This window comes from Thunnus thynnus, chromosome 12 (assembly GCF_963924715.1).
Source record: "Thunnus thynnus chromosome 12, fThuThy2.1, whole genome shotgun sequence".
NCBI classification, from domain to species: domain Eukaryota; kingdom Metazoa; phylum Chordata; class Actinopteri; order Scombriformes; family Scombridae; genus Thunnus; species Thunnus thynnus.
Genome location: NC_089528.1, coordinates 4,637,133 through 4,659,610, shown reverse-complemented (window position 1 = coordinate 4,659,610; position 22,478 = coordinate 4,637,133). Strand labels below are relative to the sequence as shown.

General features: G+C 40.3%; 1 protein-coding gene across 6 annotated transcripts; it reads left to right on the top strand.

Moving 5' to 3' along the window:
* Nucleotides 1-1,338: 1,338 nt before the first annotated feature.
* fitm1l (fat storage inducing transmembrane protein 1, like) lies at nt 1,339-22,088 on the top strand. 6 transcript variants are annotated; one of them, XM_067604938.1, is made up of 7 exons: nt 1,339-1,552; nt 6,452-6,525; nt 7,313-7,377; nt 11,463-11,707; nt 17,261-17,314; nt 19,064-19,242; nt 20,904-22,088. In XM_067604938.1, exons 6-7 carry the CDS (start codon nt 19,064-19,066, stop codon nt 21,583-21,585), a joined length of 861 nt encoding a protein of 286 aa, XP_067461039.1. In that variant the 5' UTR covers nt 1,339-1,552; nt 6,452-6,525; nt 7,313-7,377; nt 11,463-11,707; nt 17,261-17,314; the 3' UTR covers nt 21,586-22,088. The 6 variants fall into 6 exon arrangements, with proteins under 6 accessions (XP_067461039.1, XP_067461040.1, XP_067461042.1 ...); XM_067604939.1 differs by lacking the exons at nt 11,463-11,707; nt 17,261-17,314; XM_067604941.1 differs by lacking the exons at nt 6,452-6,525; nt 11,463-11,707; nt 17,261-17,314.
* The last annotated feature ends 390 nt before the right edge of the window (nt 22,089-22,478 follow it).

The window sequence follows — 22,478 nt, the reverse complement described above, 5'->3', positions numbered from 1 at the left end:
TGATAGATGGTGACCATGTACTGAACTGTGGTCAGAGATGCTGTGGTCATCATCTGATCTGTCCATTGTCTGGTCACACTTCTGGGCCAGAATCTCTGCGTATGGCCTTCTAAAGCTTCTACTGTGTGAATGCCTATCTCGACGCAGTTGGTGGACATGGCGCTTACGCTCAGTGTCCCTATGCTGCCCTTTGTCACCCCCTTTTGGACTGTTCTGAGGGTGATCTTTTGAGGCAGCAGACCTGTATGACGCTTCAGTGTTTGAGCTGGCAGGCTCAATTGTTTTCCCTCCTGCTTTGGAAGTGACAGCAGTTTCCCAAGCCACCTGTGTCATCTTTCTTATCTCACGCAGTGAAGGGTTACCTTGGTGCGTCATAAGTACAACGTGAGTGCGTACGCATGGATGAAGGTTCTGCAAGAATATGGACTTGAAGGTGGGGTTTTCTTCTAAGCCTGGTGCATTCTTGCCCTGGAAGTATGCATGCCTCAAACGTTGGTAATAATCCCTGGGATGCTCACGACGGGAATGTTTAACTTGGAGGGCTGCAACCATTGATGTGGTCTCGTCAGCAGTAAAAGAGAATTCTTCTACTAGTGCTTGACGGAGCTCTTGGTAGTCATTTCTGACTCTGGAAGGTTGTGATTGTATAAACTTGTGTACAGCTTTAGAGCTGGTTTTCCACACAAGTTTAACTTTCTCACTTTGGGTTGCATGGGGCAGGTCAACTAGATTGTATTCTAGTTCTCTAAAGTAATCTTCAATGTGGTGATTACAGCTGTCTGGGTCAAAATGATCAATGTCCTTAGCTATGAGCTCAAGCACTTTAAGGCGGGGACACTGTGAAATCATTTCTGGTGAAGACAAGACTAAACTAGCACTATTATGGACATGTGCATCACGTGCTACAATTCTCTCTTGTTGAAGGGCAGGGGCTGAACAACTGTTATCACTTTCCTGATAGTGCTGAGGAGAGGCTGAACAGTTCTGGGATGTTCTAGTCCCCCCTTCGGAAGGATGAGCACGGAAGAATGTGTCATGTATCGGTGGCTGAGAAAAACACTGGGCAGAATATCTTCTAGAGGATAAACTACATGTCTCTTCAGTGTCTGTTTCAGAGAGATGGGAACTCAGGTAGCTGTTAGCTCTGTCTCTCAGTGGCGGTTGAGAAGCTGACTTCATTCCCAAGAACTTAGGGTCAGTTGGGAATTGTTCCAATCTTCTGAGTGGAGAGGGAGTTAACCTTTCATTATGGGAGGAGTGTGAATCGGAATAACCGGAATCACATTGGCTGAATGACTGTAGTGGGGCAGGACATTCTGACCTAAGCCTTAACAATTCCTCCTTGTGTGAGCAGAGATTTAACTCTGCTGAGTATAGGTCTTCTAAATAGCGCATGGCTTTCTTATTGGCTGTCTGAACCTCATGGAGGAGGCAAGCATTTTGCGCTCTAAGGAAATCTACCTCCTTTTCTAGGGCTGCTCTGCTCTGACAGGCAAGGCTGGTTTGCCTGTGGAAGTTCAGAAGCAAGCATAACAATGGATCTTTGGATGAGGTCTGTGCATCATTCCTGTCCTTGAGTAGTGAGTCTATCTCTTTCCTGCACTCACTGAAATTCAACCTGCTGATGAATTCTGGGTAGCCAGGTTCTAGGCTCTGTGCTAGGGAAGAAATAAACTGTTCTACACAGGGGTTCTCCATTGTTGTATCCGGAACGGAGGATTAGATTAACAGTTGACTAGTACAACAAAACAATGTGGTTGGCTATGGTGTTGCGTGGCAGACACTTTGTAGTGTAGTTTGGGCAGTACACTAGCCTAACCAAACAATTTTGTGGCTTACACTATGGGGAGTAGCTTCCTGTGGAGGAGGGGTAGCTATGACACCGTCTAGTGGCTCTAGTGGGCACAACAGATTTCAACATGCACTAACTGAGATGCAGCGCACTAACAGCTAGAGGATTGTTTCTTAAAGTTGACTCAGGCTGGAATGCATGGCAGTAACAGCTAGAGGATAACTTCTAAGTTTCACAGGGCTGGTAGCACACTGTGGCTCTATCTCACGGGCTCTATTTCTTACTCAGGCTGGAATGCATGGCAGTAACAGCCAGGTACAAGCTCTCTATGTGTCACAGGGCCGGTGGCACACTGTGGTTTAATTAACAAGGGGAGCACTTGAATTAACAACTAATTCTGACAGCTTGACTGGATGGCATTGAATGTGTACTATTCGAATGCTGAACCAAAATTCTTACACTTCCTACAGAGTAGGTTCGACCTGAGTGGCTAGCAGCAACAGCAATCTCTTAGTTTAACACTACGAGGGCTTAAGGTGGTAGTTATCAACAACTCAAGATTTGGGTTACCAATTGCTTTTGCTAAAATTGATTTGAAAAAAAAAAATCAATTCTCCCAACACTTCACTTGTTTGTAAGTACAGCTAGATATCTTCTCCTGTGGCAGACTGGTCGTGTTAAATATAAAGACTTTTGGATAGTCTAAAGGTTTTAGATTCCAGAATTTTGGTACTGGCCAAAATTATGCTGAAATTAATATTGCACAATTATGAATAATTGCCAACAATACTCTGCCTCACGCGGGGCGCCATTTTGTTGGGCCGTGGCTACAAGTTTGGCTATCAGCAATAATTAATGATTATCAAAGATAATTGTTAATTATTAAAATCAATAAAATTATTAATAGGAATTAATAATAACGGGGCACCACCCTGGACTCAGGGAAAAAGATAGCCAATTCAGTCTCAAAGTGTACTAATCTATGAATTTGGGACTTTGATTAATAATTAATTTAATAACTATAAACAAAATCACCATATCAATAGCTAGTAAAGGTTGAAGGATTTGGAGTTCTTTACAGAGCAGAGGTTGGCAAAACTCATTCTTGTGCAACATCAAAACAGACAACAGGTATATCCAAAAGCATTTATTTAACAAAAGGGTAAAAGCAACACACAATACTAATCTAGCTGAGTGTACCTATATACAAGTGTGAATGTGTGAGTGTGTGTGTGTGTGTGTGTGTGTGTGTGTGTGTGTGTGTAGGGAAGACAATAGCAAGATGGCTGCAGTCACCTGGTGACTGAGCACATGGCATGCCGACACTTTGGCTGATAAAGGGAACTGCAGAGATAAAAGGCCAGACCATGTGGTGTCTTGAACCACATGTGCTGCCTGAACCAAAGTTTGCCAAACTAGGTTTTAACCTCTTAACTGTGTGGTTCTCTATTCAAGGCCAATTGGTGTATGCTAAAGGTGCCAGGTTAAAACGAGGTTAGTTGCATGCAAGGCCTAGTTACTGGATGTAACATGTGTTAAGCATGCTAACCTTAACCTAGCGGTGTGGCTATGCAGTAGCCTGACTATAAGCAACAAGGACATCACAACAACAGTTCAATGTATAACCTTAACCAAATCAATACACGTACAGTACATTGTTTGAGTTAAACATTCTTGCTTAGCCGTACTATGCTTCACTGTGTTGCTAGGCTATGCCCAGTTGTTACCAGTCCATGAAGGAAGAGATGCTTTGTGGTGTCCTGCTTTGTAGCTGGTGAATCCGTGGGTGAGTCAGGCTGAGAAGGCTTTGGCTCTGAAGCTGAAAGATGCAGGCGTTGCTGGGCAGACAGCACTCCAGTCGTGCAGAGGGCCCAGGTCACTCCTTGGTGTAGAGTTAGCGGCAAGCTAACTCCATTTCGCGGCTCCTGTACTTGTTAAACTGGCCAGCAGACTTGTGTATTAGCTGCTGGCACAAGGAAACTTAGTTTCTGAGTCTTAGGCAGGCTCTCGCGTCTTCTGCCGTAAAGAAGACTGTGTGTGTCTGCTGTGAGCAGGCCACACCAGAGAGCAGAGAGCTGCTCCAGCAGCTCTGGAGGTGTGAAAGAGCAAGGAGCTGCTCCTGCTGCAGCTCGTGGAGAAAAGAGAGGCAGCTGCTCCTGCAGCTGAAGGAGAAAAGAGAGAGATAAGAGGGGAATCTCTAGTTTTGATAACCTGGATCCATGGGTGGAGCTTCACACTTTGGGTGCGAACCCCCAGGGCTCAGGTTTCTTGGAGTCTTGAAACATGTGGTAAACTGTGGTCCACATGTAGTCCCAACAGATGCATAGGATTAATGAGCCTCAGTGATCCAATATCTATGTCAGAGTACCGAGTTATAACCTACCAGTCTGATGTGTGAGGAGGTGTTTGTGGTTATTTTGTTGCAGTCTTGTGTCATTTTCAGGTGACTTAATGAAGGTTAAAAGTGAAGCACTTTTATCTGCAGCACTTCTCAAATCGAAAGCTGCAGATTTATCAACATATCTGTGCTGCTGCCTCCAGATGATTATCCTAAAACCCACTGGTGGACAGCAGCAGTGAGGAAAGCTGTCAAGTGGAAAAAGGAGGCCTTTAAGACCAGAGATGCTGCAGTTTCTGCAGTCATGAAAACAAAAACTCATGTGGGATGAGTTAAGAGATGAGTTCAAAGATGTTCTGGCCAACTCTCAGAATATTCAGGAAGGAGAGCCAGAGATCTTTCCAGCCTGTTCTTAGAAGTGGAGAGGAACTTGTGACTGGGGATGCCGTCAGGTGAAAAATGTGGCAATCTCCTAAACCTGGCCAGCATGCCAGATTTTGTGGAGGAGGCATAATCGGAAGACTCAAGGGAAACCTTCCCCATGTCATGGATGAGATTCACTCTGAGACCCTTACAGCTATGGAGGTTTTTTGACTGTCTTCCTAGAGACAAATCTTCAATGTTGTATGGCTGTTGGAGATTGGTAGACAGGGAGATGGTTCCCATTTTTGGAAGGGTGTGCTCCAATTATCAGGTATCACACTGCTCAGCCACCCCAGGGACACTCCAGGCTCCAGCAGATGATTGAGCCTCTGGTTCAGGAGGAGCAATGCAGGGACCAATTTAATTTTTTAATCAATTTAAAGTCTTGCCTGAGTGTGACAAATGAGGGCTTTTTCTTTGGTAAACCTAATCCTTTGTAAATTTGAATCAAATTGGCTTTTTGTAGGATTGTTTGTTGGCCTTACATGGTTAGAATCTTGAGTATGTCGTGGTATCCACATGGCATGTGTGTAGGCCTTGGTAGCATGCCTACTGTAGCCAATGTGGAGGGGTTTCACACATGAAGTTGTATATTATTTTCTTCCCTGAATTCAGGTTTTGGGGTTGGAATTGTTTGGTGGGGTTTGGAGTGGAGGAACAGCACTTGTCCCCTGTTTTGGTTATATTTACCTAACTTTGTTTTGCCTGTTTTAGTTCAAGTGCTTTAAATCAGGTAAGTGTTGGGCCATTTGAAGTACAATGCCTGGGTTGGGGTAGCCATTTTTGTTGACCCATTAATCCCCTGGTAGGTTTGGATGGCTTTTTCCCAATAGGGGATTGGTCATGTAAATGTTTAGTGTGGCTGCAAACGTGGGTAGAGCTGTTGTCTCGGGAACACATCCCTGGCTGCAGAGAGGTCGCTGATTTTCCAGTTGCTTTTCTGCCCCAGTGGTTTGCAGTGCATAAGACCCCCCCACAAATAGTGGCACGAAGATTAGGGTCGAGTGGAGTTAGATGGTTCTTGTTGCAGATAGACAGGGTTGGGGAGGGTCTGGATTTGATGGTGGCTTTCCCATACCTTGTGTTGTATTTATGGTGCCAGCACTTGTGTTTTAAAGTGTTTTGGGGGGAGTTTGTATTGGTTGCCCATAGGGGGTAATAATGGCTTGTACTGTGCCAGTAGGATGTACAGTCTGTGATTTTCTGGTTTTCCTACTGCTAATCCATAGACTGTCTTTACCAGAAATTTACACCTGCTTTCCAAAATTGGTGAAAAAAACAATATTTTATATTGTAAAGTGGTGTTGAATGAGTAGGCATGCCTTGGGATGAACAGGTACCCAGTTTGGTTGAGAAGTGGGGAACTGGACTTGTATTACAGTGAGATATTTACCTTTTTGTAATGTTGAGTGTCACAACTTTGAGTCTGGCAACTTTGGTAGAAGATGCTACAGCTCATGCTTCTGTTTGGCTTTGGTTGTGTATGAGTTTTGGTCGTGTAGAAAGTTCCTCTTTGGCTTGTAAGCCTTGGTGATTTTGGTTAGAGGAACCTTTTGTATTGCTACCTTGGTTTAGTGTCTTCAATTCCAGTTTTGTGGTTTTGATAGCTGGGATTTCGTGAGGACAAGGCATTGCTGATGTTTTGTCTAGTTGAAGACAACCTTGTTGGACACTCAAGCATACTTGGCGTCACAGGTTATTACCACTGTTCTCATGTTCCCTGCAAAAATCCCTCAGTGTTTTTAGATGGCTGTTCTTACAACCTTACATATTGGCCCTAACACTGATATTTGAAGAGGTGTTCTTCCTGATGCCTTCAAATGCCCTTGTATTTGTTTGCTTATCCCTCTGTTTCATCTGCTCTTCCTATTCAATCTGCCTCTTAATTTGCTCCCAAGGATCCAAGGCTGCTGAGGTGGGACTGGGTGACTGGTTGGAGCATGGAGGATGTCAAAACGACTTGGCTGAGATGGTTTGTTTACATTATTGGTGCACATATATTGACTATGGAAATGCAGTCTGGTAAACATAACTCAAAGGAAAACATGAGTGTCATCAAATAATAACATAACTACATAAATGTAAGATTTAAATGGCTGGCATGAATAATGGCCTGTGTTTGCTTTAGTTTTCAGTTGTATGGTGGACCTGGAAGTTTTTTAAGGGGGAGGGTGTGATGTCCCTCTCTCTGCCTTTTTGCTTAAGAGGTTGCTTTGGCTTCTTGGCTCAGGAGCCAGTGGGTGGGGTTGGAGAGGATGTCGGGGATCTACCTGCACCTGGGTAATTTAGGCCTCCAGCCTACTTAGGTGTCTTCTTGTTAACCTCTTGCTCTCTCTTCCTTCCAGGCCTCCACCAGCCAGATGGGCTAGATTTTGGTTTTGTTTTGTTTTGCTTTGCTTGCACGCATCACATACTTCACTCATCCATACATTGCATTCATGACTGATTTTAACTGACTAACATTATTAAATTTTATATTAAGTTAATAATAAATCTAATTTTTAAAAGTTTTATTCATGTGTGATTCCCTTCTTTGTCACTGACTCTGAGCCAGTTCGTGACACCAGTAAGGAGATTCAAGTATTTTGGGGTCATCCTGTTGGTGCAGTGTAGTGAAGTGAAATGTGAAATGAGCCCCAAGTGAAAACTCTCAATTACTAGTAGTATGTTCGAACCCTTACCAATGTCATGAGCTCTGGATAATGACCCAAAGAGCGGTCATTATCCATCCATCATCTATACCTGCTTGTCCTTTGCAGGGTCGTGGTGGGCTGGAGGCTATCCCTGATGTCATCAGGGGAAAGGCGGGGTTTACCTTGAACAGGTCAGTGTATCACAGGACTCACACATAGACAAACAATCATTCACACTTTGTGACTTGATGTTTGGTTAGACTTTCTGTTGTGTTCAGGGTTACTGAAAATTCTCTCTACATGCAATTAATGTGCTGTGTATTTCCTGTTGTTATGCATGAAAGCTACATTGACAGCTACATTGACCATACCCAAGAGCAGAGCTATCCTGTCATGTCTATGTCAATCATGGTTAAATTCATTACATAAATAATACCTTACAAAAATAATGAGTTCAGGCAGCATGTTAGAAGTTGCTATTCTTGGTAGCCAATAGCTAGCCTGCCACACCCGTCACGTCTCAGTAGACTTATTGCTTAGTCTATTTAAAGGCCTTGATGGTTGCATTCATTCTGTGAATGCTGTTACTGCAAAAGCCTTTAGTCATGCTCTGTTTGGAAGCACCGTGGAGGATCTTTATGTAGCAGTTAATTCCTACTGGGGGTTTATGTGCAATGTCCCCTAGTTATAAATCACTTATATATCTGTGCATTCTATGCTATTGTTATTTATTACTGCAGTACAAAGAAGCCCCCGCAGCAAAATCATACCACCAAATGAATATTTATATCTATTGGTACATGTGCTTGACCAGAAGTTGTTTAAATTTCTCAAACTACTCTGCCTCTAATATTATTTTGGTATAAATTAGCTAGAAAGATGTTGCACACTGTCACCAAGTGCTAATTGGTTTTCAGATCACTCCTCCCTTAAGGTTAAGTGGTTGGGTGATACCTGTAAATCAACACTTGTCTCTTTACTGCATGCTTAGCGCAGCCAGGCTTTATGTCTATTGTATACACTGTGGGCTTGACAAGCTACATGTGGTTGGCATCCTGTCAGCAACTACTACTGACACTTCAGTGACAGCTCTGTCATGACCTCCTGATGAAATACAGCTAACATAGATGGACACACTTCAAAGAAATGAATACTGAGTGATGAAATTTAAAATTTGTCTGCAGCCAGATTCTATCATATACACATCAGCTGTTCAGGAACAGTTCTTCAAACATTAACACTTGAAGGAAATGCCTGGCTTCAGTCAGCTACATTCATGTTAGGACAGTATCTCTGAAGTGATCACAAATTTGAGATTTTAATTACCTTACAGACATAAACCCTAGTGTCCCTACTTGTCTTACTTGAAACATACATGAGTGTTATAGGATTTGCCAAATTACCATTTATTTTGTAGTTATAAATCACTAAAGCCACTGTGTATTTGGAAGTCAGAAGTCTGAAGTTTTGGCACTCAAGTCCCAAGTCCTACACTTTGAGTTTTAAGTCCTTAACAAATGATTATGTGCTGTTCACCAAAGGTAATGCTTTCATTTCGCTGCATTAATATTTAACAGCAGGCTAGTAGTCACTCACTACTAGACAAATATGGAATGCTTGTAAAAATGTGTAGTGTTACATAGTGTACTACACTGAACTTATCATTTTTTTTAATCCCCTGCCAAGTGCATTAACACTGGCACAGGACCCATATTAGCAGACATCGATTCAACTAGCTAGACACTAAAACATACTTAGAATATTTCCCACAACTAAAACTGGTCTATATAAAAACAGAATGTACAGTGGGAATGTATGCACTTTATAAAGTATAAAGATGTTTTTTTCTAGAGCTAGCTTCAGGTGATATGATAAGGTTGAGGTGGAAAAATAAGTTGAGAGATGGAATCTAGATAATAAAACATTGTTTGTTTAGGTTGTTAACCAGTTGAATTTATTGTGTAATTGTCATGCAGACAGTGATCTGTAAAATGGCAATCAAAGGCACATTTATAAATTTAATATTGATTACTTGTTTGATCAATTTTATCATTATTTTAACATATATAGAATACATAATTTTATGTCATTTTAAATATTCTGTATTAATTTCATTAAGGTTAACAAATAGACAGAGACAGAAACTAAACAAAATACTTCAGAAACAAAAGTTTCTCACTCTCTGCTGCATGACAACTTTCTTGCATTTGCTTCTCCTTCCCCTCCTCTCACTCTCTTCTCATTTTTGCTGTCTGCCCTCTGACAGGCTTATATTAGATTAGACCCTCCTTCTTGACATTCAGCAATCAATCAATAGGAAAATTGACAACCATGTGACCTTGACAATACAAATCATGAATAATCAAAGATTGTGCAAGATTTTGTCCTCATTCAGAGAGTGGAATGACTCAGTGCTGCTACTGGTGGCTAGAAGATATATTAAACCAACACTACCATGTTAATCACTGGTATTTCTGCAATATAGGCATCTGGGAGTGGTAACCTACTGTAAATGTGGTCATTGCATATGGTTTATTAGTTTTTTTACAACACAACATTTAGGTAATGAGTTCCTCAATCAACATACTGATTGTCTTTGGGGCTCATTGATTTCATGTGGAACTGCAACAATTAGTCGATTAAGTGATCAGTTGATGGACAGAAAATTAATCAACTATTTTGATAATTGATTAACTGTTTTGAAATTCAAAATTCCCTGATTCCAGCTTCTTAAATGTGAATATTTTATGGTTTCTTTAGTCTTAGCAAACCGAATATCTTTGGTTGTGGACAACAGTGATCGACATTTTTCACCATATTTTATAGACCATAAAAATTTTATATACATTTTATAGACCAAACAACTAACTGATTAACCGAGATAAATATCAACAGATTGATAATGAAAATAATCATTAGTTGCAGCTTTAATTTCATGTTAGCAATATTACTCAGCTCAACTAGCTTAAGCCCTAGTGTCTCCTTCAAATGTCCAGGTTCAGCCTCAAATGTCAAACACAGTTCAGGTTTTTGTGTCATTTTGGACCTATTTGTGTTGCCTTCATCAATTTGTACTTGTTGACCACAGCACAGTCTTCCTTCTGCTCTCCATTCACAAATGTAACTTTTTCTTCGCACAAGTTTTGGCTGCTGGCTGATTGGTTCAAAGCAGACCGCTTATCAGGAAAATGAAGAGTTGATTTACAGCAAACTTTTTAATAGCAGCATTTTAAATTTCTGAGCTTTGAGAGAGTTTTAAGTCAATTAAGTCACAATACGAAATAAATGGGATTATAATCCCACCAAGTCTTGTCTTGTCTATTTATTGGGACCATGTTCAGTGTTAAACATAAATGTTACCATTTGATGTACTGTACCAGAGTTAGCTTATAGCTTATTTTCATCTGCAGTCCCTTTAGCAGGTCACAATTAAAACATATAACAGCACAATAACAAACAGTACAGAGAAAAAAATACACAGGACACATAATACAAAAAGCTACACACAATAGCACATCACATACACCCACAACGTTTACACCAAATGACATTAGAAGCCATGGATTACTGTTTTTGTCCTAATAGTTTACAATATAGGAATGAAATGAATCTGCTCACAGGAAATGACTGGTAAGCAGGGGGTATGCAATTATAGCTACTTCTTTCATGTGCTACTAATCCATCATTTACCCGCTCAGATATCCTATTATGAAAAGAAATACTGGGAACATGTGTTATATATTAAACCAACTTTCTCCCAGTCCAGTGGGATGGTGAGTGCTCTATCCATAGAAAGCACAACTGTTCTCTCATCATTTTGGTATTGAGCATGTGTGCAGTTTGTGGGTGTGATGGATATTAATAAACCTTTTGTTTGGTACCTTGCCTGACCCTCACAAACTGAGCCTGTTTACTGGTCACACTATCGGTGGTATTTCCATCCTGAGAGCAGGCAGGGAGATAAGGTCTCACTTTTACTAGAATTGAACCATGCACAGATCCAGTCATGGGGAAAAAATAACCACCATGGTGAGACAAAGAACTTGCACTGATAGAGTTGTTATTTCTGTTCATTCTCTCAGTCATCATTTGACTGGTGCCTTTATTTAAGCCATACAAGGTTTTATACTACTCTTGTTTTTATATTGCTAGGAGTAATGAGTTTTGATTGTATGGATAGCAGTCAACCCAACATGAAAAGTTTGACTGTATGTTGTAATTGTCGAATTCAGTTCTGTTGGCAAGTTTAACATGTAGAGATATTTTTGTCTTCCAGTAAAAATGAACACGAGGCCTCCAGCAAGCCCATCCTGTTTGGCTCTTTGTTTTGGAACATTTTCAGCAGAGGAAAAGGGCAGAGCTGATCAAGCAGACAGCTGTTTGTGTTGTCAGTCAATGTTTTATGGAGGATTAGAGGTGAGATTCTACAGCTGACAGCTTTTCTGGCTGCCTGGACAGCACACAGATACCAGGCCCTTTGATGGATTTGATCTGCACTGGGAGGAACAGCACATGGGAGGTGTGAGTATGTGGTGCATCAGCCTGCCTTATTTAATGAGCCCCTCCAGACATGTAATTAGACATATAAAAATACTCTTCTTGGATCAATAATGTGTATCTGATATGTTTTTTTCCACAAAAAAAGTACAATTACCACGTTAAAAATCCTCAAAATTACATCTACTCCTTCTCCCTCATGAACATTTCCAGAATCTATGAATATGTAAAAATATTTAATTTCAGAAGTTTTCCTGCTGGACACAAGATGTCTCTTACTTCACTGAAACTCCATTCTCAATGTTTGTGCACTGGAGGCTTCAAGTTTCCACATCATACTTGTGTAAGTAGAATATTTGACCAGGATAGGCTCCAAACTAGTTGTGATGTGACAAATCATGCTAGTAGGCTCTTAAAATCAGATTTTCAATGAGCTCAGACAAACTTTCCACTTCCTGCAGATGAATGTAAAAACAAACTCTGCACATACATCATTCTACACAGAGATGCTCAAACATGTAAGTGAAGTAACAATAAACAAAACATATTTTTGAGTGGAGGGGAACTTTAATTAATGCCCCGAATAAAATGAAGCATGCCAAAACAGAAACAAGATGTGGATGACATTTATTAAGCCCTTAGATTGCATAAAGAAGTGTTGAAAAGAAGTTCTGAGAAGAAGAAAAAAAATATTGTATTTGACATGCAGTTTCTAGATGTCAGCAGGGAAAGGATGAGGTGAGCTAATATTGTTTGGATCTCTAACAGATACGGTAGGTTTGAGCAATCCTGGCCTTTAGAAAATAAAATACTTGAAAATGATCATTTTTTGCACTTATATCAGGACTGTGGGGAAAGATCATTAACATGTCATCTGAATGATCTTCAATTTATGCTTGCACCACTCTTTCACTTGGTAGAATCAGCGCAAGCATCATTTTACATCAGTTATGGTACATGGTGGCCATGAATGTATGTTCTTGGACTGCGATGACATTAGGTAACCTCCATCATCAAGACATCCATCTACATGTATTTATTGAACACTGTGTATGTTGTTAGGATGTCCATCAAACCAAACCATCACTTAATGTTCACACCACAGTCTGAGTCTGCGGTCATGGTGATGCAACAGGACACAGGACTCGTCAGACCCGACAGCCCTTATCCTTAGCCATCAGTTGCTGCCTTCAAGAGAACTACAGCAGGTGTACTGTCTTCCAACACGTGTTAGATCAGGTTTCAATAACATTCTTGGAAAGCAGGTATGAACATATTACTGTACATTTCCAACTGAGAAAGTTGTACCCACTTCTTGGATTAATTTATAACAGAGCTGATTTCTTTAAGTGAAGACCTGTTGACGAATACCGTACTGAGTAGCCTGGCTGAGCATGCCTGTTCATTTACAGTAACACCCTGTTTACAGTTACACTGAGAAATATAAAAATAAGAACTGGAGTACTGTGAGTTTAATATCACCTTGTTACCCACTTTAAGGTGGGAATATATGATGTGATATACTCCGTTAAACTACATGAGACTAAACTAAAACTCCTCTGTGTTGTAATGTCACAGTTGATCCACACAGTGGCAGTATTTTTTTCATGAATACATGAAAATAATCAGGAGGAACAAACGGTCTCATGCATATAACTCAATCCATTTACAGAGTTTAAACTGAGAGGGGCTGGAATATATAATAAACTATTGATCACATTATGTCTGTTTGTGGTCTAAAGTCAGTGAGTGAATTTATAGATGTATCACTTGGGTACATAGTCAGTGGTGTGATGAGTTACACCATTAGAAACCAAAAATATATCAAGGCTCACAATTACAAATGATATTGGACAGAATTAACTGTCCAACATGACGTGTCTAACTTGTTGACATTTTATGGTTGGATATTAGTCACACTGGCAGCATTGGTCTGCTTCCAAGCCAACATATGAAACATCTCTCTAATGCCTGTAGATGTCAGCAGCTCTGCAGAAATGTTATTTGTGTGGATGGTGCCTCAGTATATTGGGTAAGACATTAATCTATCTCTTGGAGGTGCTGTTGCACTACACTGATCAATAGATCCACTCCATGTTATGTTTGTGTATATGCCTCAAATGAGAAAATCAACTTGATGACATTAATTGCTGGCCTCCACTTGAATTATACCTCCACTGATGATGTAAGGGTCTCCTCAACCTGTTGACTTACAAGCTTTGTAATGAATCAAACCTGCAGTGAGAGAGAGGTGGAGATGCTCTACATTCTCTTACTATTCTTATTTCACCATCTGAACCCATGCACAGTTCTTATTTATGCATTTTCCTTCAGCATATAACGCCATAACGCCATTCAGCCATGACTACTTTAAGCGAAACTCTCCATACACTCAATAACCAGAGAAATATATGTTCTTGTGCAATGTACAGTAATGTTTGCATCAGAATGCATCATAATGAAAGGTGTTTCCAATGTGTTTTCTACTCCCATTTACATACATGTAAGGAACAAAACATTAGAAAAACCTTTTAACATAATGCAGTCCTACAGCCTCCAAAATTACTATAAGTCTGAATAAACATTTACCTGATAATGTAAAGAAAAACTGAATATGATCAGCTACACAAAGGCAGGATCTATTGCAGAGTTAACAGATTAGGTAACTGTGTGGTCACTGTGTGTACACTGCTATTATCATTATTATTATTTATTCATTTATTTTTTCAGTGCTAGCAGTATGGCTATTGGGGTGGCTGCTAGTCTGTTGGCCTGTGCACCACTTTGGTTCAGACTAAAATATCTCAAAAACGACTGGATGGATTGCCATGACATTTCATACAAAGCACTGCTATTCCTGAGTACAACCTCACAGAGCTGCTAGCATGGCTTTACACTCATGTTTATGTGAAGTCTGGCTGCAGAGTGAGGGTATGTAGCAGTGGAGGACGAATTATACTGATAGACCTCTTAAATTTACTTTAAGAGGTCTATCTTTACGTTTACTTTACGTTTATTCACTTAAACAGTGAAGAAAACTTTCATTAGACACCAATGCAAGTAAAAACTGCAGTTTTTTGGAATATCCAAAAAGCATGGCCATTCAGTGTGGAAGTATTGAAAGTTAATCATAGATTGGTCACAAATCTAACTTCAGATACTTTTGTGTAGAAAAAATGCTGCCATGTTTTAAGCTTTCTGAAAGAAGGTTAACTGTGTTCTCCCTTCTTTACACCTTCAACATACACTGGCAGTTACAACTTGTAATTTTTAGGTGATGTAATAAATGCAGTGATTAGTTGATCAAATGCTGCGTGTAAGTTAAGAGATGTGAACACAACTGGGCTGCTCAACTTCTTCCTGCAGTTGGAACGAGAGAAGGGAGACATTTGACACTTTAAAAGAAGGCCAACCTTTATTTCTGGTCAAAGAACACAAGGTTCAAAACAGAAAGTGATAGACAGACATGAGAGTTCAGCTAAGTCAGACATGTCAGAAATACAAAGCACAGTCAGGGTTAGAAGAAAGACAACAGTAATATGAAAAAATAAATGAAAGGAATCTGCCTAATGTTGAATTACACACATTTTAATCAATGTTTCAGTTGTCACACAATTAAAATACACACACACACACATATATATAACATACATACAGATGTATCTAACCTACATCTGTCTGAAACATTTTTCAACACAAACATGGAGAAAAACACACAAAAAGTAATTAATGTAAATCTGTCATAAAGCATAATTTTATATACATTTCACATTTTGATATTGAGATTTAGGATTACAGTAGTGAGGAAAGAAAAAGAATTTTAAAAACAATAACTGCAATAAAGATACATCTACATCTGTCATCTATCATCAAAGTGATATTCTCCACAATTTTCACATCAACAAATGTTTGTTATTACACCTGCCAACAGTGTCTCATACAGCTGTCCAGGTACTATAAGCAGGGAGAAATACCTACAGAAAATTAATGGAAAAGTGACATCTGAGGTAAATAAACAGCTATAACATGACAGCACCGTATTGCAAGAACAAAACAAAATGGAAACATTTGGCAAATTTCTATTTTGACAGGAGAAAAATGAAGGATGGATCATAGCTTTTACATGCAATCTTGTGACCAGTGTATTTGATAGTGATGTTTGAGAAAATCAACCCTGTCAACGCGGCTGGATTACCTGCCAGGTAGGGGCACAGCAGCTCATTGCCTCCCCCAGGACCTCCTAGCACTTTAATGGATAGATTTTGACTATGGCTTAGATCCAACAATTAGACTTCAGATAGATGTCTAAGTGACCAGTTTCTACATTATCTAGTTCTACACTACCTTAAAGCAATAGTTCAACTATTTGTGCAGTAAATGTGAAGCTACTACCAGCAGCCAGCTAACATAAAACAAAGAGTGGAAACAGCTGGTCTGGCTCTGTCCAACGGTAACAAAATCATTTACCGGTCAAGAAATAGTCTGGCACATAAAACTGTAAATCTACATACTTAGCATACATGTGAGTGCTATCAATCTCCTCATCTAACGCTTGGCAAGAGAGCTTATTTCTCAAAATGTCAAACTTTTCCTTTAAGTGTTGCTAATTTGTTATGAATTCTGGAAAAATTGAGGGTTCACATGACCAATGAAGCTACACCTGGTAGTTACTCAGCACAGGTAATTTCAGATGAAACCTAGCAACTTCTGGAAGAAAGACTCCAGTGCTGACTGAAGCCATCATAACTCACTAACTCATATTAGTCCTATACATGTAGAGCTTGCTGATACAAGCTCTAAACACTACAGCCTTATTATTCTATTTCTTATTAGCATGAAGTAATGTAGATAGACTATATTTTTAGACTTGGTGTGAGACATACTGTATGTAGCAGGGGACACAGGTCCTTGAGGAGGGGCGGGCCTAGCAGAGGGATCGGGTGATAACTGGGTCAGTGAGCACAGGTGTGAGGGTGCTGCCAGTTGACTGCACTCTGTGTGATTGTCCCTGTTCCTGCTGCTGCCTGGGTGCCTTTATTATATGTTTTTAAATTATATTATCACCTTGTACGCTTTTATACCTCATTTACACCTGCCATTATAATGTGATCTGTATCTGGATATGTTATCTGAACAAGGAAAAACACATATTAATACAAGGTGTGAATAGACTCAGAACACATTGTGATCGGAGTGCGATCGGATCAGCCAGACCACGTTTGGAGGTGTAAATGCAAAGACCCATGGATTGGATGTCATTATCCAGATAAAGTATCCAGATACAGATCACATGTTAATACCAGGTGTAAATGGGGCCTTAACGTTGGGTAATGTAGGGGTGCAAAGGCATCCTGAGGTACTTGTGTTTTTAATGCTTTAATGTGTCCTGTCCTGATTTTAGGTTTGCTAAAGAAAAAAGAGAAAGGTAGTCTTAATACCAGGCTCAAAGTAAGAACATTAGATTTGTAGAATCCATTTAATCATATTAACCTTGAGCCAGCTCTACTAGTGCTGATAATGTGTTTTTACAGGCAGCACTGGCTTTTAGGTTTAAATTTAGTTCTGTTTTCTTTCTAGTACTGCGGTTGGTGTTGGAGCAGTTGGGAATTCAGTCAGCTGTGATACTTTGGGGTATGTGATGCCACATTATTTAGTCACTGTTTCTTTTGTCTGTAGTGTTGTCTGTTTTGTTATTACAGGTAACATTACTCCCAGTCCCTCTCACTGTGGTTGGTGGACGCCAGGCAGCAGTATGACTGTATCAGCTCCCTTCTCTAGCTTTGGTTTTATTGTTTCATAGATTTTTAACTAGTTTTAATAAAAGCCCATTATGGCCTGACCACACTGACTGTCTTGGTTTTGTCATTGAAACCCCTACATTTTAAACTGTTACACATACAGTAGAATGCATGAGTTGAAAGGTGCAGGAGGAGCTTTAAAGTGACAACATGGTTTGTTGATAATCGCATTGGTAAGGGTCAGCTATAGAAACTGTATGAAACTGAGTGGACCATGAGTGTGTTGCCATGCATTGATTGACACAGACTGCTGCAGCAGCTGAGTCTCGGCCCAGATACAGTACAAAGGTTACTGCTATTAATACACATGAACACACACATGATGCGACAAATTACATCTCATTTGTTGACACTTTTAATTCATGACTCTCTGTAACACTGGTTATCAGAGCTGCCCTGCTTACTCTCAGCCTGTAACTCTGTCAGGAATTAATACAAGATTATTCAGAACCCCTGTTATATCCATAATATCACAGACGAATCAGTGTTATTGGTTCAACCCTTCTGTACCCTTCAACCGTCTCAGTAGGAGCAATATGACACCTTCAAGGCCCAGGAGATATATGACAGGGTGAGAACATACTCTGTATTTTTATGTGTGTGTGTGTGTGTGTTGGAGAGGGTGGGTGTCAATGACAGAGAGAGGAGCAGAGAAGCTACGGTTACTGTGGAGGTAATTTGGAGACGGGAGGTATTCTGAAGCTACAGCTCTCGGACTGCTGGCCATCGCTGAGCGGAATTTAGTGGCAGTCGTCGCGTTTTCGCAGAACCAATACAGCGGTGGCCAATGACAATTCCACAACAAAGCACAGGAAGGAGACACGTGGAAACCTGCCACACAAGGTCAGAGGAGACTGAAGCTCAACTCACCTTTCTGCAGCTGCAAGAAAACACACTACAGCCAAACAAGTTATGTGTTTTGGAGGGTGGTTGCAGACAACAGTGAGGCACAGTTTAGTGCCTCAGTGGCAACTAAACTACAGTGACGACACCAGCAGATACAGCATACAGTAGTGCCTACTGTGATTTAAGAATTTCAGGGTTGGATTTCACAGTGTGCACATATCTGGAGTCTGTGGAATGCTAGAGGCCAGCTGTCATTTCATTCATGTTATGCAGAACACACTCTACGCATGGATGCCCAACTGTAGCAGCTAGCTGAGTCACAGCAGTGGATTTCAACTCTTTTACTACACAGCCTGCAGCTTTGGATCTCAGCAGGATCCGGATTAATCTTCTATTGATGCATCAATGGATCATATCTTAGTCTTTAAAAAATTATGATTTAGTGTGTATAGATTGATACATTCCAACCATTTCTGTTGTGGTCTTTGGGGTTGTTCTTGTGCACATGAGCAGAGTCTTGTGTTTTACATAATATGCTAAATTGTTCCCATATGCAACAGAAGTAATCCACTGTTACTAGTCTACACGGGATTCAAGCCTTATCACATGAAACAGTGCATGCTGTAAGGTCTGAGGTGGATAATCTAAACAAACACACTGCTGCCTTTACAGCCAGCAGTCCAGTTTCAGGTATAAATATAAATTGAGATCCAGTCAGTTTTGGTTCTGTGTCCAGATGATCCTGAACATGGTGCTGGTGGTCCTGACGGACCTGGCTGCTCGCTTCCTGGGTAACACTCTGTTCCGGCAGCACTTCCACCTGTTTCTGTCAGCAGTGGTGATGTTCGGCCCCGCACTGAGCCTCTGGGTCTCCCAGCACAGCGTCTTTGCCAAGAGAAGCCACTTCCTCTACAGGTGAGGCTATTTCCTGTCTACTTTGGTAACATGTCTCACACCTTCCCTGTGTGTTACTGTTCAAACAAACTGCCTCTGGCTCTTGAGGACATGTCAGTGTTTTGATTGGTTGGTTTGGTGAAGCTTGGACAGGATGCATCTCACATTTAATACATCTTCCTCCTCTGTGTGAAACTGTCAGAGGAACACCAGAATAATTTCAGTTTGTCGTTATAAAACTAAACCTACTGATGTATTTGCCACTTTCAGAAGTTTCACTTCAGATGTGACCGAGCTTCTGGATACCATCAGTAGTCCCACTTCTACACTATATAGGTATTAATATCAGTGGTGGAAGAAGTATTAAGATCCTTTACTTAGTAAAAGTACAAATACAGCAATGTAAAAATACTCCATTATAAGTAAATCCCTGCATGAAAAATCCTACTTAAGTATTAAAAGTAGTGGTTTGGTCCCTCTGACTGATATATTATTATATATGACATCATTAGATTATTAATACTGAAGCATCAGTGTTAGAGCAGCATGTTACTGTTGTAGCTGCTGGAGGTGGAGCTAGTTTCAACTACTTTATACACAGTTAGCTTGTTTAGTCCAATGGTTCCCAATCTAGGGGTCACCAAATAAATCTGAGGGGTCGTGAGATGATTAATGGGAGAGGAAAGAAGAAAAAACAAAGTTCTGATACACAAATCTGTTTTCAGTTTTTGGACTTTTTTCTCTAATCTTTGATTTTTGGTGAAATATTGGATCATTTGAACATTTATTGAAATGAAAGCATGTGAGAAGTTTAGAGGGAAAAATCACTATTTGGTGGAGCTGTTAACAACTCATAGACATGTGAAATGTGACCCCGACTACACACTGCTTTTTGTGAGACGTCAAAAGCCAAAAAGGTTGGAAACCACTGGTTTAATCTTTAACAATGTGTTGTATTTTAAAAGCTTGTTATATTATCGATTGTGTCAAATCATTGTGTTTGTCACTACAAGTGATCCCTTCTTACATCATAGTCATTTGACCCATTGATTATATAAAAAATACTGATGATTATGTGGCTTTAACAAAGAGAAAGGAAAATGATCCAAAGTAATTTCCCTGAACATTGCCCACAATTATTATGACTAGTATTTTTCCAGTATGCATGCAACACATACTAAAACTTACTTCACATCTATATGTAGAATGTTTTATGATCATTGACTGTATATAAGTATATATACATATTTATACACAGTCAATGATTATGACACAGCTTAACTTCTAAAATGGCTGGTTTGTGCTTACTTAAATCTCCAGAAAATTTGTTGTTAAAAGTCTAAATTCTTTAGCAAACACAATGGTGCATTTTTTGATTTTGACAGAATGAAGACCAATAGTAAAATTAGTACAATAGATAATTTCTGATATGTTGGATCCTGGTCTTTTATATGCAGTATTTTTACACCTCAAAGTGTTCAAATTAATGGCACATTATTAACCTAACCCTAACACACTATGGTGGAGGACAACATCTCTATGTTTCTCAAAAGTAAGTCTACATAACCCAAGAAAACTATGGTGTTTCCTTTTGAAAAACATCCCTCTCCAGCATCATTCAGAGTGCCTTTGGGTAGTCTTTACTTAAGAATTTAAACATTTTGGTAATCTTCTTCTTCCAGGATGTTTTTGCGCTCTGGTTGGGGCTGGACCTGCGTCTTTGTCGGCTCTTTTGTCTTCCTCCTCTCCTTCTCCATCCGCCGCTCCCTCTCTCTCTCAGTCCGGCACCTCTCCCGGCTCGGGGTTGCTGGCGGACTGTGGCTTGGTTTCTGCAAACTTCTGGACCTTCTGGAGAACGCCACAGGAAGCTGCTACGAACCTTTAGTCAACAGCCAAGAGGCCACCAACGGCCAACCTCTCTTGGTGTTACGGGAAGGGGAGAGCAAGTCGGAGTGCCTCAAAGCTGGAATGTTGTGGAGGGGATATGAAGTTTCAGAAGATGTCTTCCTCCTCTGTCTCTGCTGCCTGCTGCTGGCAGAGGAAACTGCTGTTTTTGGTCCTTATCTGAGTTTGGGTGGGTTTTCAGACGCCCCTCTGAGGATCCTCTTCCTGTTCTGTGTTCTTCTGCTCTGGCTCTGGATCTTTCTGCTGCTCTGTCTCCTAGCTTACTTCCCTCAGTTCCCCACTCAGCTGTTAGGGGGCGCTCTTGGCTGTCTGAGCTGGAGGGGACTGTACCAGGGCTGGTACCGTCTGGGGCCCAGCTGGTACTGCCCCGGGAGACCTGGACTGGGACTGCTCAACATTAAGACTGAAGCGACCGAGGACGGACATCTGAGCCAAGATCACACTGGCACAAAGACTTAAATCACAAAGTCAAGGTAGTAGAAAATCCAAACCTGTCCAGTTGTGTTTGTTGTTGTCACATCTCACATTATTAATGTTTTAACAATTTCTCAAAGGATATATCACAGCAGTCCTTTTATTAATTCAAACAAAACACTATGGACTTGGGCTTTTGAATAAAATGTGTCTTTTCTACTGCATGCCAATCCAAATACATGCCAAATACATGATACAGAGATGAACAGCTACTGAATTTGATGGGTATGTTACCTGTCAACCCAATACTTAAAAAAATAAATGGAGAACTTGGGTAATGAATGATAAAAAAGACTAAAAGACTGCAACCAAAAGGTCCATTTGCTTCCTTGTCAGTGTCTTCTTTAGCATTGGTGAGATGGTTGATTAACTACAGAGAACTGGTTAAGACATTGGTGCAAGATCAGTTTTTCCTCCTTTGTTCAGATGCATTTTGTCAGTTGTATTCTGAAACTACAAATACAGTGATTAAAATGCTTTTCATGTAATTCTCTTTACTTTCCAGACAGCCATCACATTAAAATGGTTTAAAACAACAAGCTTTTTAGCTACGCTAGCAGCACGGCTCTGGGGATGGTACTGTTGGCCACCATTTTGTTCCAGACTGAAATATCTCAATAAATGTCACCATGAAGTTGACAATTGTAGTTAAGGGTGAACTATCTCACAGCTATTTGATTATAATGCAATGAAATTTAGAACAGATATTCAAGATCCCTTGAGGATACAGTCTCACTACATTGGTGATTCTATGAATTTTCCTCTAGTGCCAGGTCAAATTTTTCACTTGTGCTGTGATCTCTGATATACATTTGATGGATTGGCACAAAATTTGGCAGACATGCTAAACATAAGACTAAACACCAACATTTAGGCTA